Source organism: Mirounga leonina, unplaced genomic scaffold (genome assembly GCF_011800145.1).
Source record: "Mirounga leonina isolate KUSES-001 unplaced genomic scaffold, KU_Mleo_1.0 Mir_125, whole genome shotgun sequence".
In the NCBI taxonomy this organism is placed as follows: domain Eukaryota; kingdom Metazoa; phylum Chordata; class Mammalia; order Carnivora; family Phocidae; genus Mirounga; species Mirounga leonina.
In genome coordinates, this window is record NW_023270305.1 from 70,411,095 (window position 1) to 70,430,981 (window position 19,887).

The 19,887-nt window shown below is 34.0% G+C and overlaps 1 protein-coding gene and 1 non-coding gene across 5 annotated transcripts in view; one reads left to right on the plus strand and one right to left on the minus strand.

The window, feature by feature from the left end:
- Positions 1 to 19,887, minus strand: part of TSGA10 (testis specific 10) — a 177,706-nt gene that overhangs the window by 110,248 nt on the left and 47,571 nt on the right. For 3 of the 4 annotated variants that reach the window (XM_035001747.1, XM_035001746.1, XM_035001748.1), the window contains exons 3-9: positions 17,119 to 17,334; positions 8,331 to 8,396; positions 7,172 to 7,339; positions 6,622 to 6,777; positions 2,987 to 3,157; positions 2,820 to 2,897; positions 1,696 to 1,847 (exon numbers count right to left, since the gene is read on the minus strand). In XM_035001747.1, coding sequence (XP_034857638.1) covers positions 1,696 to 1,847; positions 2,820 to 2,897; positions 2,987 to 3,157; positions 6,622 to 6,777; positions 7,172 to 7,222 — 608 coding nt within the window. In that variant the 5' untranslated portion in view covers positions 7,223 to 7,339; positions 8,331 to 8,396; positions 17,119 to 17,334. Of the gene's footprint in view, positions 1 to 1,695; positions 1,848 to 2,819; positions 2,898 to 2,986; positions 3,158 to 6,621; positions 6,778 to 7,171; positions 7,340 to 8,330; positions 8,397 to 17,118; positions 17,335 to 17,636; positions 17,700 to 19,887 lie in introns of all 4 variants that reach the window. The other variant, XM_035001745.1, reaches the window with a different exon arrangement.
- LOC118008373 lies at positions 15,237 to 15,376 on the plus strand. The gene has a single exon (XR_004678676.1). It is a non-coding gene; the product is annotated as a U4 spliceosomal RNA (small nuclear RNA).

The window sequence follows — 19,887 nt, forward strand, 5'->3', positions numbered from 1 at the left end:
CTTTAAAAATAATAATAATAAAATAAAATAGTACAACCACTTTGGAAAACAGTTTAATAGTTTCTTCAAAATTAAACATATATCCATCACATGACTCAGTCACTCTACTCTTAGGTATTCATCCAAGAAAAATAAAAGCTTATGTCCATACAAAGACTCATGTAAGAATGTACATGAATGTTTTATTTGTTATAGGCCCAAACTGGAAACAACCAAAATGTCCATATATTCACACAATGGAATACTACTCAGGAACAGAAAGGAATAAACTACTGATTATACAACAAGGATAAATTTCAAAATAATTATGCTGAGGGAAAGCATCCCACGAAAAGAATATATACTGTATGATTTCATTTATATAACATTTTAGAAAACCAAAACAAATCTCTAGGACAGAAAGCAAATCAGTGGTTGTCTAGGGATTGGCAGGGTAGGTGAGAAGTTACAGAGGGGTATGAGGAAATTTTGGGGAGTGATGGGTAAGGCCACTATCTTGATTGTGCTGATGGTTTTACAGATATATATATATACTTACCAAATTGAACACTTTAAATATGTGCAGTTTACTGTATGTATGCCAACTAGATTCTAATAATACTGTTAAAAGAAAACAAATGTATGCAAAAATTCTCCTCCAAATACACATCTATCTGATAGAATATTTTAGTAAACTACTAAAATGCTTTCCAGGAACTTCTAATGACATGAGCAATGCTTATGATATACAATTAAGTGAAACTGGCCAAATATATAACCTAATATAGAATGACATCAATTACACAGAAAGCTTACATAACACGGATGGAAATATTCCTGGTTAGAAAGAGATCTATATTAATAATAGTTTTCACTGAGTTATGGAATCATGGATGATTTAAATTTTCTTTACACTTTTCTCTCTTCTGCAAGGTTTCTTTGTTGTTGTTGTCTTATTTTATTATTTTTATTTTACCTGAGTCTGTACTATCCTTTTAAACAGGAAATTTAGAAATAAGTGAAGGGAAAAATTTGAGTCATTATCTGTCCTGACAAGTGATTTCAGTATATGTACCACAGACCCTTGAAAGATCAGAGAGGGGACTCTGGGAACTCTTACGTGAACTAAGTATTATCTGTAGACTTAATATTTCACACTCATATGAAATACTGTTTTTCAAATGTTCACAGATGCACTGCAATTCAACATTACTGTATCTGTAGAATTCTCTCATATCAACAGACACTAAAAGTAAAATTGCTAACATGGAGGTCTTCAAGAACTTATTCCCTTACATTTATTGCCTGTAGGTTGCTTTAATTGGAATTTCTTCTGCTACCATACCAGTATGTAGGAAGAGCTAAGAACCTACTTGGCATTCAATTAACAGAAGTTCCCTTACATTTTCCTACATGTTCAAATGCCAAAGTCAAATATGCTCTGTGCCCAGAAGGACTTTGTAAAAGCTACTTCAGTTAAACATTAGGCTTTCTGCAAATGTAAGATGATGATGACTAGGAGTCTGACTCCTAGTTAAGTATGGCATTACTAGTCTATAAGTGATCTTTGGGAAATCATTTAATGTGCTGAGATTTCTACAACTGCTTCATAATAATCCTCTCAGAAATTAAAGTCAACAACTTATCATTATAAAATACTCTACAAAAAGTAGAATCTAGTAGTTATAGTAAACTAGTTGTTTAAAGGTAATTTACCTCAAAGAATTATTCTCTGCCTTTTGTCTGCCAAGTTCACTTTCAGTATCCATTGCCTTTCTTGCTAGTGATTTCATTTCTTTTTCCACAGTGGTTATGGTTTCCTTCATCAAAGTCATATTTGACATTTGCTCCATCCGTTCATCATCAAGCTATACAAGTAGAATGATAAGGTTACGGCCACCACTAACAAAATCTTCTTAAAGAGACATCCTCTCTGTGCAAACTGTGGCATATGACAAGATTTATACCAGGAGATGATCGTATTAGACTTGAATGTTGTGGGAGGCTGTATGGACAAGGTATTGTGGAGTAGGAACAAGAACAAGCCACTGCACAACCTGGGCATAAAGCCTATTAGAGTATATGCATCTACATTTTCAATCTGGTTCATTTTGACTGTAGCATATGTATCTTATTTGCAAAAGGATGTATTTGTTGTTCAACATTAATAAGTTATACATATAAAGTGGAATTATGAAAAAAAATGTTTTTTCTCTCCTGAGTAATGTTTTTTTCCCTCATTACAACAACATAACACAGATGAATGTATAAATATATTCAATTAAATTTGGTAACAGAAGTCAAATTCCCCTAATTTTGTTTATATAGTCATAACATCTCAAATATATATTCATAGTATCTAAAATTCTTGATTAGCAAAAAGGTGATGCTTCACATTTAAATTCAGTTTAAATATATTCTTCTCATTAATTTTCATTTCATAATAATTTCTTCTACCTTAGCTACTCTTTCAGTAGAATAAGCCAGTTTCTCTGTATCTGGCAACGTTACCTTTAATGAAACAGGGAGATAAGAAAGTTGCTAAAATCCCACAGATGAGAAAGTTGCTAAAATCCCACAGATGTATCCCTAATGGGTTTTTTAAAAAAAGAACACACTTTGCAACCTAAAAGAAAAAATGCTTCACTTACATTTTTTGTGGAAGAAAATAAACAATGAAAAAGTGATAATTTATACCATACATACCACCTTAAATGTTTTAGGATTACTAACACTATCTTAGAAAAATAAAAGAACTTCTCTGAATATAAAAAAAAAAAGGGAAAGGGGGAAGCTATTGACAGTTTATAGCTGAAAACACAAAAATGATTTTTCTTTACATTATGAACGGTACACTCCAGCTCTTCTATCCTTTGTTCCAAGTGAGCCTTCTCATTAAATGCTGTCTCTTGGGCAATCTGTTTAAAAAACAAAAACAAAACAAAATGTTTTCAATGTTGCTACATTGTGTTTCACAAATGGTCATACAGATAAAATTCATCCAAACCTTTAGTCTTTCCCTCAGGCTGTCTCGTTCTGTGGTCATTCTTCGTAAATCAGTGAAGGCCACATCTCTTTCAGTCTCCACCCGCCGGAGGATGGCATGTGCTGTTGTTGATTTAGGAGACTTACAGTTTTTCATCATTTCTCGTCGAAGTCGGGCAATTTCCTCCTGTGCCTATTATTTAAATACACAGACTTCTATTTAACAAGCTTTAGAAAAGACATAAATATAGCTACCTTATATCCAGCCAGTTAAAATACAAACCATTTATAAAAATGGATGCAACAGGATAATGTTTTTTAATGAATTTATATAAATAAATGCAAATGATGTCAAAAAATGCAAGTGAATGTGTAAAAATAGAAGTCTGGTTTATAATATCTTTGCCAAAACTTTTTAAAATTAATTTGGAGGCAGTCAATATAAGAGAGAATATTTTACTAAATTTTTGTGATATAAATTTGAATTCAGCAAAATTCAGGTAAAATACTGTTTTAATAAATATTACAGTGTTCCCATCTTTCTCTAATAAATGTATATGCCATTTCCATGTTCTGGCTACTTTTACCCTAACAGAAGGCTCATCAATACTTACTGACAACCCAATATACTCTCTCACACTTGTTCAACCATCCTCAGGTCCCAAACGTATTCCATACCTACAGATAATTTCTTATCCTACTGTGCTACTTAAAAGTCCCTAATCTTTCTTGATTTTGATCACTACCTATTGAGCTGATCTCCAAGACTCAGAGGAAGATATATTACTTCCCAATCTCCATAGCAAAGCTTTTACCAGAGTCCTGGACCTCATCTCCTGAAATGCCTTCTAAGATACTCCTGACTCAATTACAGATGACCCTTGAACAACATGGTTTTGAACTTATACACAGGTCCACTTATATACAGATTTTTTCAACAAATACAGTATAGTATTATAAAAGTATTTTCTCCTTGTCATGATTTTCTTACTAACATTTTCTCTTCTCTAGCTTATTTTATTGGAAGAGTAAGTGTATAATACATATATAAGAAATGTGTTAATTGACTATGTTATCAGAAAGCTTCTGGTCAACAGTAGGCTAGTTGCAATTAAATTTTTGGGAGTCAAAAGTTATACAAAGATTTTCAACTGTGCAGGAGGGTTGGCACCCCTAGTCCCACCTTGTTTAAGACTCAGCTGTATAATTATTTCCTCTCACTTTGAATAGCACCCTCTCCACTGGCTCTTTCTCCCCTGCCTTCTACCATAACACACGGCTCCCATATCTTGAAAAACTGTCATTTAACCTTGCTGTCCAATTTACCATCCCATATCTCTTTTGCATTTGACATATTTTTTTTTAAGCACAATGCTCTGTACCCATTTGCCTGTTCCTCGGCACCTACTCTCCCACCCCAGCATAAACTACCTGGCTCCTATACCCACCACTTGGCAGAATTTCAAATAATGACCTCACCAAATGGTCTCTTCTCAGTTCCCATTTTTGATATTTGGCAACATTTGACATTGTCTTCAACACCCTGTTTTAGACTCTTTGCTTCCTTGGGCTTAATACTGTTCTACCTTAGTTTCCTATCTTCTTTATCTCTTTTAAAGGTTCCCATACTAATTGGAAAAAACATCCCAACATTACATCTGTTCCTCTACAGCTTTCTCATTCAGAGACCTCATCTACTCTGAAGGCCACAAACTCACCTCTAAGAAGATGAATTCTCCACCTACATATTCAGCTCTTACCTCTCTCCCCAGTCCCACATTTTCTGCCTGAATGCAATTACCACCTGATTGTATGACCATCATCTTACTCTATCTGAAAACAATACATCTTTTCCCTCAAATCACCAATGGTTTTGCTATTTCTTTTTCTACCAAAATTCTTCAGTCATTCAAAAAAGAACTTCAGTCAGGCCCATTCAGCCCTCCTTTTTGCTAAAACCAGATCTTGCCAAGGCTTCTGTTACAGTATCTATTGCATCTCTCCCTCTCCTTATTTCTACTGATAGCACGCTAGCTTAGTTCTTAATGCCTCATGCATGGACTGCTTTCACAGCCTTCCAAAAAGTCCACAGTTTCTCCATCCTCCAATTCTCTTGAAAAAGAAATTGTTATATAAAAAGGTAACACAGAAAGATTATGAAAGAGATAATATAAAATTGTTAACAGGTTAAAATTGTAAAAATGTGGCTTTGGTTATTTCTTCTGCCCTAAAACAAAACAAAAAAAACAAAAACAGATTGCCCATTGCTTATAAAGCAAAGTATAAACCCCTTATATGGCCCATTAAACAGCCTCTACATGTACTTCAGAAGTTGGCAAACTACATGTAGCTCACAGGCTAAATCGAGCCAGCCTCCTGTTTTTGTAGGTCTTTAAGCTGAGAATGTTTTTTACATTTTTTAATGATAAAAAAAAACAAAAACAAAAAAAGATTTCATAATATGTATCATAGGTAAAATAATATGAAATTCAAATTTCCGTGTCCAAAAGTAAAGTTATATTGTAACACAGCCAAACTCATTCATTTGTAAATTGTCTATAGCTACTTTCCCACTATGACAGAGTTGAACAGCTATGAGATTGTGTGGCCTGCAGAGCCCAAGATTTTCTGGACATTTACAGAAGAAGTTTGCAGACCCCTGCTCTAGTCCAATTTACCTCTCAAGCCTTAGCTCCCCCTTACTCCAATGGCATATAGCTTTTAGTCTAGTCTTAATTTGCTCCATTTATCTACTGATTTTCCTGCCTTTATCCTTTGCCTCACACCATTCCTTTGGTCTGAAATGTTCCTTCTTACCTCTTTCAAGATAATAGGAACTCCATTCTTCCTTCAGGACTCAAATTCCATATCATCTAGCAAAGATTTCCTTGATCACAACAACTAAAAATACCCACTTCTTTTATTTCTTACAACATCTTCTGGACCACTTATACTTATGTAACAAAAAATACATACAAGACAATATACTTTATCTCCCCAAGTAGACTGTGAACATAGAAAATAGTATTGGTATTTTATCATTTTTTTCTATCTCTTAGAGTGTCAAGCTCAGAACTCTGCATATAGTAGCTATAATTCTTAATAAAATTTGGTATTTTTAAAATAAACTATGTTGGTGATTTACGGGGTTTAATATTTATTGAGTAAATAAGCTATATGATTAATAAGAGCTATATATATAACTTTAAGCTAAAAATGGATATAAACTACAAACTGATTTTACTCTCCTAAATTAAGCAACTTTTAAGCAGTTCCTAAAGTGACTGACAGTATATCAAAGTGATATTAGCATTTTCTAACCCCCAAATCCCAATCTGTTTACCTTGAACTCACCATTTCCTATCATTTAACACTTTCCTCATGTCTCATGCCAAAAATCAGACTATTTCTATACATGTACATGATCTTTTTTGGATATGAGGATAAATGTGTGTATGTGTGTGTATGTGTGTATGTACACATACACTTATTGTATTGGAAACACATTACATTTCATTAAGAATACCTTAAGAACAAAGTAATTCCCAAATGTTAGGTTAATTTGATCGGTAGTTTTAAGCATTCTTATAGAACTTAAAAAATTACATATCTTGAAAATTGAGTATTATTACTTAGATATGTTATTTATAAATTTACCTGTTCATAAAGAAGAAAGGTCTTGTCTCTCTCAGATGTAAGAACCTTGACATTACCCTGAATTTCTGCCAAATGACGCTCATATTTTTCCAGCATGCATTTAAGTTCTTCACGGTCTCTTGTCGTCTTCAAAAGCTCTACATCACAGTTTGTACCCTACAATTATTATACAAGAAATGTGAAATTCTTTTTTGACGTGGTTCTAAGAAAACAGTGCTACTAATAGCAGTACACAATCTCTACTCAAGCAAACATGACCATACAATGAAAGGAAATGATGAAAAAAGTTTTAAAAATCACTTCTCTTTTAAACAGGTTCATCCCAAAGTGGTCCACATTTATCTGATTACCTCCCAACTACTACCAATACCAGGGATAAAGAACTAAATTCAACAGTCCACTGTGCCATCAAAGAGACCTCTGTCTCCCCAATTCTTGGATATACCAATTCATGCCAAATTAAAATGAATTATTTGCATATTAGGTAAATCAAAGAATAAAAGTGTTTGAGCAACAAACTCCACAATATTTGTAAGTTTCCAAAACCTACCCGGGAAGATGGAGATGGGCGTCTTGGACTTTTAGATCTACTTCTGATCATCCTTCTCAAATTTTGAGCTTCACTCTTGTAGTAATCTCTGTCTGCTTCTAAAGTCTTGACAAAGGAATCAAGTCTGGAAGGAGATTTATTTTGTGCTTTTTCAGTCTCTAAAATTATCTTGCCAAGGAGGAAAAAATTAGGTCATTATTTCAAGCTACACTATAGCATCATTTTCTATATGAAAACTGAATAAACAGGATCCTTAAAAATAATAAATTTGGTATTTTAAAAATAATTCATCAATCTCTGGGGCCTTCTTTTTCTAGCATTTCTAAATGTACTATATTTTTATTTAATTAAAAGAACCCCCAAATTTACTCAATAATTTTAAGAAAAAATGGTAAAGAAATTTTGGAAAGGCCAGAAATGTCCACATATCTGGTTATAAGTCCTAGAAATTGAATTAATTTGCTTAGGAAACTTGTATGCTAATATTAAAGCTTCTGTTTATGGCATCTAAGTTTTGTTCAATAATTGTTCAATAAATGAATAAATTAAATGAATGCTGGATATTTTATACTTGTATACACTTTCAAGTACATTCCCAATCACCTTAATGTATTTAGAAGGATTTTTTCTTTTATAATCTGTATTTTACCAATACTTTATTGGGAGAAAACTATAGATATGCTTTCAGAGAGGGTGTTCCAAATATTTTAAATGATAACATTAAACGGTCTAAAAGGAGTTTTCATTTCACATTGTTAGAAAAAGAAAACTCATTACTCAGAATTAACTTACAACATCTGATTTAATATTTATTACTAAGAGGGATAAAAGTTAATGTGTAAACAAATGCATCTTATATTTTGAGAATTAAATTACTCACAGTCATCATTTTAAATCAAGTAACAGCTAAGGGCAGTAATAAAACCAACCAAAGTTCTCTCCACCTCTAGGAAAGAAAGGCGTAATGATGAAATGGAGCGAGAACAACAATGCTCTTACAGATGGGAAGTGCCCCTGTGCACCAAAGCAGAGTGCTGATTTTAGAAAACAGACATTTTTTATTGTTCACAAAATGCACAAGAGCTAAAACACAACCATTTTTTTGTAGTCTAAGAATAAAAATGATTCCTCAACATACATTTATAAAAAATGTACTTACAGATCTAAGCCTTTTTATTGTATCTTCCAATACTACTATATTACTTTGCTGGCAAATGAGTTCAATCTGAAAAACAAGCCAGAAAAATTATTTAGATTAAAAATATTTAAACAGATTTAACTAAAAAGAGAACATCAAAAAAGAAAGCCACTTGAAACAACATGTGTTGGCGAGGATGCGGAGTAAAAGGAACCTTTATGCACTGTTGGTGGGAATGCAAACTGATGCAGACACTGTGGAAAACAGTACGGAGGTTCCCCAAAAAATTAAAATTAGACTTACCTTACGATCCAATTATCACACTACTGGGTATTCACCCCCAAAATACAAAAACACTAATTCAAAGGGATACATGCACCCCTATATTTATTGCAGCATTATTTACAATAGCCAAATTATGGAAACAGCCCAAGTGTCTATCGATAAATGAATGGATAAAGATGTGGTTATATATACATACACATACACACACACACACACACACACGCAATGGAATATTATTCAGCCATAAAAAGAATGAAGTTTTGCCATTTGCAACAACATGGATAGAGCTATAAAGTATAATGCTAAGTGAAAAAAGTCAGAGAAAGACAAATACCATATGATCTCACTCATATGTGGAATTTAAGAAACAAAACAAATGAGCAAAGGGAAAAAAAAGAGAGACAAAGAGAGAGACATGTATTACTTTTACAGACATAAAAAACATAATGCTGATTCCACTCTGAAAACAGACTCTTAACCATAGAGAACAAACTGATAGTTAGAATGGGGGGTGGGTGAGGTGGATTAAAGAGTACCCTTACCATGATGAAAAAAATTATATTAAAAATTTAAAAAGGGAAGCCACTTAAAAATAAAATCATGTAGTGAATAATTTACAAAAGAAAAGATAATCTACCCTTTCTGTTCACCTACCTTTGGATGGTAAAAGAACATAGGATGAAATATAGCAGTTCCCTTTCCATTAACCCAAGTTTGTTATTAAACAGTAATTGGTTATATTTTACCAAACTACTCCCTACAAATTGCAACAAAATGTTAATACTAATTATAATTCTGAAGATGGTAATAGGGAAGAGATAAAAGAATGAGTAGGATAAAAGTTTTCTCAAATCACCAAAGTCAGAGTGATTGCTTTCTTCTCTGAACTCTTTTAAATAGTTTAGTTCAGTCAAACCCATAAAATACTTTTTGTATCAGTTTTAGGATGTTGAACATACCCAGCCTTATAGTATAACTACCTGTAGTCATATAGTTAGTATATGACTAGCCTGTATGTTTCTAGAGGACAGTGACTATGTTTTCATGCAAAGATCTATTTGATATAATCTATGCTATAAATTGGCATATTAGTTTAATAAATTTATTTCTCAATTCATAAACCTCTCCCTCATTATTCTAAACTGTTTCTTGCTATTTTTTATTTATTTATTTATTTATTTATTTGAGAGAGAGAATGAGATAGAGCATGAGAGGGGGAGTGTCAGAGGGAGAAGCAGACTCCCTGCCGAGCAGGGAGCCCGATGCGGGACTCGATCCCGGGACTCCAGGATCACGACCTGAGCCAAAGGCAGTCGCTTAACCAACTGAGCCACCCAGGCGCCCTGTTTCTTGCTATATTTTAAATTTGACTTTTCTGGAATTATTGCTCCTCATTTGTTCTTTAGACCCAAATTCTTTCTAAGATTTCTCTGGCAGTCATATTTTTTTGTAGTCTATGAAATATTAAGGGGCAATGGTATGAAACAAAACTTACGTATAGTCTGGATAAGCTTATACAGTTTTGGACAATTTCCAATGCTTTAATTTATACTATTATGTAGACACCAAAAAGAAATGGAGCTGTATTAAATTATGTATAAAGGTACCCACATTAAATTAGGTATAAACACACACTGCCAAAAATTTTATCTGACACATTGTTGTAAAAAGGAAATTTATACACACATATCCTAGATACAGATGGAACATAACCAGTAATATGTAAACTGAGGAAGATAAGACTATGTCTAATTACAGCAAGGTGTGATTTTCTTCATTATACTCTTCTATATGAACTAAAATTTTTATGATAAACATGTATTACTTTTACAGACATAAAAAACATAATGCTGATTCCACTCTGAAAAACAAAATTATAACTAGCCCAAATGAAAAGATGCTAACCCAGTGTTTTCATTTATCTGACAAACAATTAATGAGGACCTACTATGCACCTGACATTGTGTTATATGCTGGGGATAGCAGGGAATAAAATAGACAAAAATCTCTGCTTTCCACTTGCACCCCAATGTTAATAGCAGCAATGTCCACAATAGCCAAATTATGGAAAGAGCCCAGATGTCCAACAACAGATGGGTGTTATATAAAACTGATGTATCACTGAACTCTACCTCTGAAACTAACAATACACTATATGTTAATTAATTGAATTTAAATTAAAAAAAAAGAAAACCTCTGCCCTCATGGAACTTATATTCTAGTTGAAAAGAGAAAAACAAAAGAGGTAAATATATATCAGAGAGTTACTGTCTTATTCAAAAAATACATAATGAGCATTCATTTGCATCTGTTCTAGGCAATTGAGATAAAAAAGTGAAAAATAAACAAAGATCCCTACCTCTGGAGACCTTACATTCCAGCTGGGCAGACAATAAAAAAATAAACCTAACAAATAAATTATATAGTCATTAAGGGAAAAAAAGAGCAGAGTTAAGGGAATGTTTATGAAGGAATAGGTTGGAATTTTAAATAGGGTTATCAAATAAGTCCTCATTGAAAGGAGACCTGGAGCAAAGAGAAAGGGGGGGGTCAACCATATAAAAATCTGGAAGAACATTCCAGGCAGAAGATACAGCAAAAGCAAATGCCCTAAGGCAAAAGAAGGTCAGCTAAATTCTGAGGAATAGTAAGGAGTTAGTGTGGCTGGAATAGAGTGTACGTAGGGAAAAGTAGTTGGAAAGTACTACAGAGAAAAAGCAGGGGAGAAAGAGGGAGAATAAGCATGGGGGGGGAGAGGAAGAACTTAAATAGCCTTTACACTTTATCTCTCACATGGTAAATTTTGAAATATTTTTGATTGATGAATCACATACCAATGTAACAATGACAAAAGCTACCAAAGATCCAGTCTAAGAAGAGCCCTTATGTTAATTAAAATATAAATTGTATGAAGAAACTAGTAATAGTAAAATTGCAATTCTGCTTATTTCAAAAATTTATGTTCAATTAGCTGGAAAACACTGTATTATTAAGATAAAAATAATTTTAAAAAACTCAAAATGGGAAGGTAAAAGGAGGCATATAATTCTGGTGGTTTTAAAATATGTCCATAAATTTTGGGGTGCCTGGGTGGCTCAGTTGTTAAGCGTCTGCCTTCGGCTCAGGTCATGATCCCAGGGTCCTGGGATCGAGCCCCGCATCGGGCTCCCTGCTCCACGGGAAGCCTGCTTCTCCCTCTCCCACTCCCCCTGCTTGTATTCCCTCTCTCTGTCAAATAAATAAATAAAATCTTTAAAAAATAAAATACGTCCATAAATTTTGATATTCCTTACTTCAAATGATGGAGCTTAATTTCCTTCCCCTTAAGTGTGGCATATACTTAGTAACTCACTTCTAATGAACAGGATGTGATGGTTTGTAACTTCTAAGACTGAATCATAACAGTCATTGCAGATTCCTCCTTTCTGTCTCTCTTGGATGACTGGCTCAGGGGGAAGCAAGCTGACATAAATCTATCAAACAACCTTAGGGGGAGGTGCACCTGTCAAGGAACTAAAGCTTCCCGCCGAAAGCCAACAGTCATCTGAGTATGTTATCTAAAAGCAAACCCTCCAGTACCAGTCAAGCCATGACTACAGACTGGCCATCATCTTGATTACACATTCCTGAAAAACCATGAACCAAAACTACCCAGCTAACTAAGCTATACTTGAAACTATGAGATATAAATGTTTGTCATCCGAGGCCATTAAGGTTTAGGAGTAATCTATTACACAGTAATAGAAAATAAAATAGTAAATATTCAGAACATTTTAATGTCATACATGATGGAAGTCATTCTGTTGACCTTTAAAAATATGACTATAAGTAAACTCTTCCAAATAAATAAATTTAATATTATCTATCTTAATTCCAGACAAACAGACTTAACCTCAGCTCTACCTCTCTAGAGCATAACCCCAAAGAGTACAGGAATACAAACATTCTTTCTCAACTCTCGAATCAGAAATTCTCTGTTTCAAGGTTCACCCCACAAATCAGACAAGGGATCTCTCCCCAGTAATTGGATACCTAAACTATACACACTGTGACATAAGGATGATGACAACATGCGTTGGTGTTCATATCCCCAACACTGGTCATGTATCTTTCTAATCCCCATTCTACCTGTAACACTCACTTACTGAGGTTGGTGATTTCATTTCAGTACATTTAAACAACCCATTTTGCCCCCTCTTTATTTACTATCCAATGTCTTTCCTGCATCAGCAATGCTATCTCTACTCTAGCTTTCCAATTCTCAGATATACCAAACATTCCACATCATATGTGAGATCTATTTCTTAGAAACCCTCTTTTCTGAGCTAGGCAGAATTTCCATCTGTGGGTTTAATATTTTTAGGTTTAGGTAAATCCTAGCTATTTTATTTTAAATCTTTCCTATTCCTTAAATTCTCTTTTTGATAGCAGAGGATTCACCCTGACAGAGTACTCACTCTCTAACACAGACTCAAACAATCCTTTAAAATTAATGACTTCGAAACTGGGCACTCTCGTCAGGGCAATTTGGCCAACTAGGCCTCCAGAGTGGGAAGCAATATAATTTTTAATTTGAAGAAGAAAACAAGAAAGAAAATAAAACATTAACCCAGTGTTCCTTAATTTGATCATTTTTTTTTAAAGATTTTATTTATTTATTTGTCAGAGACAGAAAAAGGGCACAAGCAGGGGGAGTGGCAGGCAGAGGGAGAAGCAGGCTCCCCTCCAAGCAAGGAGCCTGACGCAGGACTCGATCCCAGAACCCTGCGATCATGATCTGAGCTGAAGGCAGACGCTTAACCAACTGAGCCACCCAAGCATCTTGATAATTTTTATGATTAAGACTGAACTTAATTTAACATTAAACTGTTAATGAAGGATAACTATTCTTAAAGAAACAGTACAAACAGAAGAGCTTATTGAGAAATGTTTAAAATATTCAAGCTACTTTTTTTTTTTTTAAAGATTTTTTTTTTTATTTATTTATTCATGAGAGAGAGAGAGAGAGAGGCAGAGGGAGAAGCAGGCTCCCAAGGAGCAGGGAGCCCGATGCGGGACTCGATTCCAGGACCCTGAGATCATGACCTGAGCCGAAGGCAGACGCTTAACCATCTGAGCCACCCAGGCGCCCTATTCAAGCTACTTTTAAATGTCTTCCAAATACTTTAGTAGCAACCATTACAAAGAAAATAATTCACAAATCATTCTTATCTAATCTCTCAGAGCCTCTTCCAGGTAACACTGTTAAAAAAAGACTGTGTCCTGGGATGCCTGGATGGTGCTATCAGGTGTTGGACTCTTGGTTTCAGCTCAGGTCCCATGATCTCACAGTCATGAGATCAAGCCCTGCATTGGGCTCCATGCTGAGCAGAGTCGGCTTGGGATTCTCTCTCCCTCTCCCTCTGCCCCTCCCACTTGTGCTGTCTTCTCTCGCTCTAAAATAAATAATCTTAAAAAAAAAAAAAAAGGCTGTGTCCTTACATTAAAGTAAGAAACTTCACATGTTTCAGTATTTCATTACTCAGACTTTTCACTAATTCAGGCTTATTTATCCTTTACACAATTTAAATAAGGAAAATTTCTGCATATAAACAGATACCATCCTACCGTTTATTAACTGGGCTCTTATATTTCAAATTAACAGATAATGCCTTCAATAACACTTATGTTCTCAGCCTCATCATTTAAGGGCTTTATCATATGCTACTTTGGGTACTTCATATGTGCATGGATATTCCCCAAAGTAGCATATGATATGCTCTATTATGTGCTACCAAGAGTACATTAAAATGTTGTTTAAGAAATAACATGGAACAACAATAAGCTTCAGGAAACTACGTTATTACAGACAACTTACTAATCTGGAGATTAATAAAATCAAGACAAAGGAGCACATTCACACATTATCATTTAAAAATTCAATAGGTTGAGGGACACCTGGGTGGCTCAGTTGGTTGAGCATCTGTCTGCCTTCGGCTCAGGTCATGATCCTGGGTTTCTGGGATCGAGTCCCATATCAGGCTCCTTGCTCAGTGGAGAGCCTGCTTCTCCCTCTGCCTGCCACACCCCCTGCTTACACTCTCACTCTCTCTCTCCCCCGTCTCTCTCTGGCAGATAAATAAAATCTTTTTAAAAAAATTCAATAGGTTAATCTGACTTTGAAATACATTGTATCTTGCTTATAAGCCATTAGGCAATAATGAGAAATGAAACTATCTTCATTTTTATAATTGTGTGAAGTTATAATATAACTTCTATCATTTATTACATTAAAATGTTTTGAGTATTTACTGTTTTATTTTCTATTCCTAGGTAACAAATTACCCTAAACCTTAATGGCCTCAGATGTCAAACATTTGTATCTCATAGTTTCAAGTACAACTTAGCTATAAGTCAAAGTTCATAATATGTGAAGTTTCTTACTTTAATATTCCTAGTTTCTAAATTTCATGGCAGAGTACTAAAAACTCAATCAAGAAATAAAATGTTTATCAAAATATCATAAAGCTACACTAATTAAAATAATGTGATAGCGGCACAGAAAATAGCACATGAATTCATGAAATCAAACAATCCAGACACATATCCATGCACATATGAGAATTTAGTAGTTATTAAAATGGCATTTCAAATCAGTGACTAAGCTTTGCGCAGTGGCAGTATTGTAGCCAATGAGGTTTATCCGAGGCGTGATTATTGCTAATCAAATCAGTGACTAAAGAAAGGACTATCCAACCATACCTACTAGAACAAAAATAAATTCCAGAAGATTTAAAACTTAAAAAAATATTAAAAAGTATTAAAAGAAACTGCAGAAAATATTCTTGTAGTTCTTGAGGTGAGATCTTCCTAAAAAAAAAAAAAATCAAAACTAGGTGGAGAACAGAGGATTTTTAGGGCAGTGAAATTATTCTGCATGATACTATAATGGTGGATACATTTCATTCTATTTGTCCAAATTCTTAGAATATATAATACCAAGTGTGAACCTTAATGTAAAATGTAAACTATGGGCTCTAAGTGATAACGATGAGTCTATGTAGGTTCATCAATTTTAACAAAGGTACCACTTGGGTGGGGCATGTTGCTAATAGGGAGACTGTCCATACGTAGGGACAGGAGGTATATAGGAAATCTCTATACCTTCTGCTTAATTTTGCTATAAACCCAAAACTGCTCTAAAAATAAAATCTCAAATTTTTAAAAAGGGGGAGAATCTCAAAAAAATAAAAGAATCAAAACTCAGAAGTCAGTAAAGACTGACAAATTTTACTACACAGAAATTTAAGACTTTGATTAAAAAATCTTTTTAAAGTGTGAAATAAATTCTGTGTGTGAAAACAGAAAAAAGGATGGAAATATATGTATTATCTATTTGGTGGTAGATATTTCTGCAGGAGAGAGATGAATTAGGAAGGGAGAAAAATGTCCTATATATAGAACATTCCTGTTTTTCTTCAAAATTTTTATTTAAATTCTTGTTAGTAAACATATAGTGTAATATTGGTTTCAGGAGTAGAATTTAGTGATTCATCACTTACATATAACACCCAGTGCTCATCATAACAAGTGTCCTCCTTAATACCTATCACCCATTTAGCCCATCCCCCACCCACCTCCCTCCATCAACCCTCAGTTTGTTCTCTATCATTAAGAATCTCTTATGGTGTACTTTCCGCTCTCTTTTTTCCCCTTCCCATATATTCATCTGTTTTATTTCCTAAATTCCACATATGCGTGAAATCATATGATATTTGTCTTTCTCTGACTGACTTACTTTGCTTAGTATAATACCCTCTAGTTCCATCCATGTTGTTGCAAATGGCAAGATTTCATTCGGTTTGGGCGCCTGGGTGGCTCAGTTGGTTGAGCGACTGCCTTCGGCTCGGGTCATGATCCTGGAGTCCCTGGATCGAGTCCCGCATTGGGCTCCCTGCTCAGCGAGGAGCCTGCTTCTCCCTCTAACCTTCCCCGCTCTCATGTACTCTCTCTCTCTCTCTCATTCTCACTCTCTCAAATAAATAATAAAAATAAATCTTTAAAAAAAAAAAAAGATTTCATTCGGTTTGATGGTTGAGCAGTCTTCCATTGTGTGTGTGTGTATATATATATAGGCCACATCTACAGAACATTCCTATTGCCTGAAGTTTTTACCATATTACTTAGGCTACATATTACTTAGTAAGTTTTCTGAGCAAAACTTTTTAAAAGAAATAAAATGTGCAATACAATATAATTTAATCCTTAGAATAGACATTTAAATTTAATGTCGAAGCAAAAAAACTGTCAAATGATATAAATGTGAATGTCACTTTTTCCATTGCATTTAATAATTGCATGATGTTCAGAGTAGAATTAAAATCCCAATCCTAAAGTAGAAATAAAATCCTAACTAGAATTACTGCAGTGATCGTTTCACAATATACAGAAATACTGAATCATTATGTTGTACACCTTGAGGTAATGTAATGCTATATATCAGTTATAACTCAATAAAAAATTCTATCAGTGGTAAATATAATACCTTTGCTTCTTCGAGTTCTTTGTCAGCGGTATCCACCACAAAATTTTTCTCTTTTTCTAGTTGCTCTGCTAGTTGGTCAATTTTAATCAATTCTTTACAAAGATGCTCATTGTGGCTGGTTAAATCATCTACTTGACTGCTTACCAGCTCCTTACTATCCAAGAGTTTCCTAACATATTCTTCCAAGCCATGATTTGTCTGTTTGAGATCTTCAATCTGTTATAATTAGAAAGAAAATAAACATTTAAAAATATTTCCTTTGCTTCCTCTGAGGAGAACAAGCAAGTGACTGGATCAGGAAGGGAGGTTTGCTTCCCTGGAAGGAGACCTAAATATATATATATTTTTTCACTTTCTGAATTTTGTACCATGTGAATGTAATACCTATCTTCAAAAAATGTATTAAATGAAAATGTAAAGGTTTACAGCTACGTCTTCCAAGACAATTTACAATTAATAAACTTAATCACTATTGATTTTTAGCCAAAACTATTAGAAAAATAGCCAAATATTTATACCTGCACAAAAGAAACCAGTCTTGAGAGCTTGTTTGGAGGTTCTAGCAGGGGAGAGCAGCCAGTCTTGAAATTAATTTTAATAATTAATATCAATTAGATGTTCTTCAGAATTAAATTTCTAATTATTGTTACCAAAATATGTTAACTCTTTAAAAAAAAGTTCTTTTGAACATATCAATAACTTACTTGACTAAGCTAAATACCAAATCAATCAAGTATTTGCTGACTAATGTGGAGGACCACAGCTTTCCTTCCCAGCCCACTATCAAACCATCAACCGATGAAGAAAAGGGCCTTTTCTATCACAGAGATATCCAAATGCCTTCAAAGGAAAAAAATACATTAGACCCATTGAAAATGATTATCAGGATATATGGTGAATTATTTAACTAAAATTTCCTTTTTTGTCCTGGCCACAAGGAATTTTAAAGCCTACCTGCAACCCACCTCTAGTAACTAGCACAGAACCTGTGTGCAATGATCTCCTGTCTGCTGTTCTTGTCCCATGCTTTCATTAAGTTTATTTGCCCCATTCTTATTACCTAAGCTATTTTTATTACTTGTATCTTTTTTAAAACTATAGGATGTGGGATAAAAACACATAAACTTCAATTTATCTATCTATATGTCTTTTTATCTTTGTTCATGGCTTCTACAGTGCCACATTTTTGAGCAATAAGAGCACACTAAAAATGTGTGTTAACTTTCCACTGCACCAGGAGAGGTTAAATGCTTTTCCTCTCTGTGCTCCCATAAAGCCTCTTACACAGTTTAATTTTGGTTATTTTATAACATACATTATTTGTTTACCTCCCTGTGCCTTCCACTAAATTCTAAGCAACTTTAAAGGCATTGTCTCTAACTTCGGTATTAACACACCTCTTAATTTTGTATCATTTACTATATATTTAGCATAAAATGCTCAAATTATTTTTAAATGAATAAAACAAATAAATTATAAATTAAAACACTCACTCTCCTCATCTCTAACATCAAGCCCTACTTTTACTAAATTCCAATACACAAGTACTTTAGAAGAGGCAGTTTCAAGTGGTAGAAAGGATGTAGGCTTTGGAATTAGGCAGACAGGTTCAAGTCCTGTTGTAGTTCTTTACCACTTAATCCTGACAATTTACCATATTTTCTTGATCCTAAGAGACGCATCTGACTTCAGAAAAAATAAATGGAAGGCTCTTAACTTTCATCTGCTAAATGGAGAGAATACCTACAATTTGCAGGGTTGTAGTCAGGTATAAAAGTACAAGTAAAATTTCTGGCAGATGACAAGTACTCAAAAAGTAGCTTTAAAAAAAAACTTATTTTGAAATAACTGAAGAGTCACAGGAAGTACAAAAGGATCTCCTGGGCCCTTAACCCTCTTTCCCCAATAGTTCCATCTTAAATAATTATAGTACAATATCAAACTCAGAGATTTGACATTGGTACAATGTGATCCCATGTATAGACTGCTGTAGTCAGCATCTTGGTAAGATACAGAATTATTCCATCACCACAGATTGCCCTGTTAGCCTGTTATAGTCACATCCTCCCCCCTCCCCATCCTTAACTCTTAGCAACCACTAATCTCTATAATTTCGTCTTTTCAGGAATGTTATATAAATAAAATCATGTGGTAAAGATCATAGTATGTGATCTTTTGACATTGTCTTTTTCACTCAGCACAATGCTGTTGAGATCTATCGAAGTTACATGGATCAATTGTTCATTTTTTCTTGTTGCCGAGTAATATTCCATGGTATGGATTATCAGTTTGTTTAGTCATTTACTGATTAAGAGAAATTGTAGTTGTTTCCAGTCCTTATGACAAATAAAGCTGCTATGAACAATCATATACAAATATTTGAGTGGACATAAGTTTTCATTTCTCTGGCATACCCAGGAGTGCAATTGCTAGGCTGTATGATAAATATATATTTAGTTTATAAAGAACTGAACTATTTTCCAGAGTGGTTGTACCATTTCCCATTCCTACCACGAATGTATGAGTGATCCAGTTTCTCCTCATCTTTGCCAGCACTGGGTATTGTCACTATTTTTAATCTCAACTGTTCTTATAGGTGTACATTATTATTTCATCTCGGTCTTAATTTGCATTTCCCTGACATTTAGAAAGGATAAACATCTTTTTATGTGCTTATCAACATATATCCTTCTATGAAATATCTCTTCATATCTTTTGCTTATTTTCTAATTGGATTGTTCCTTTTTACTGCTGAGTTTTAAGAATTCT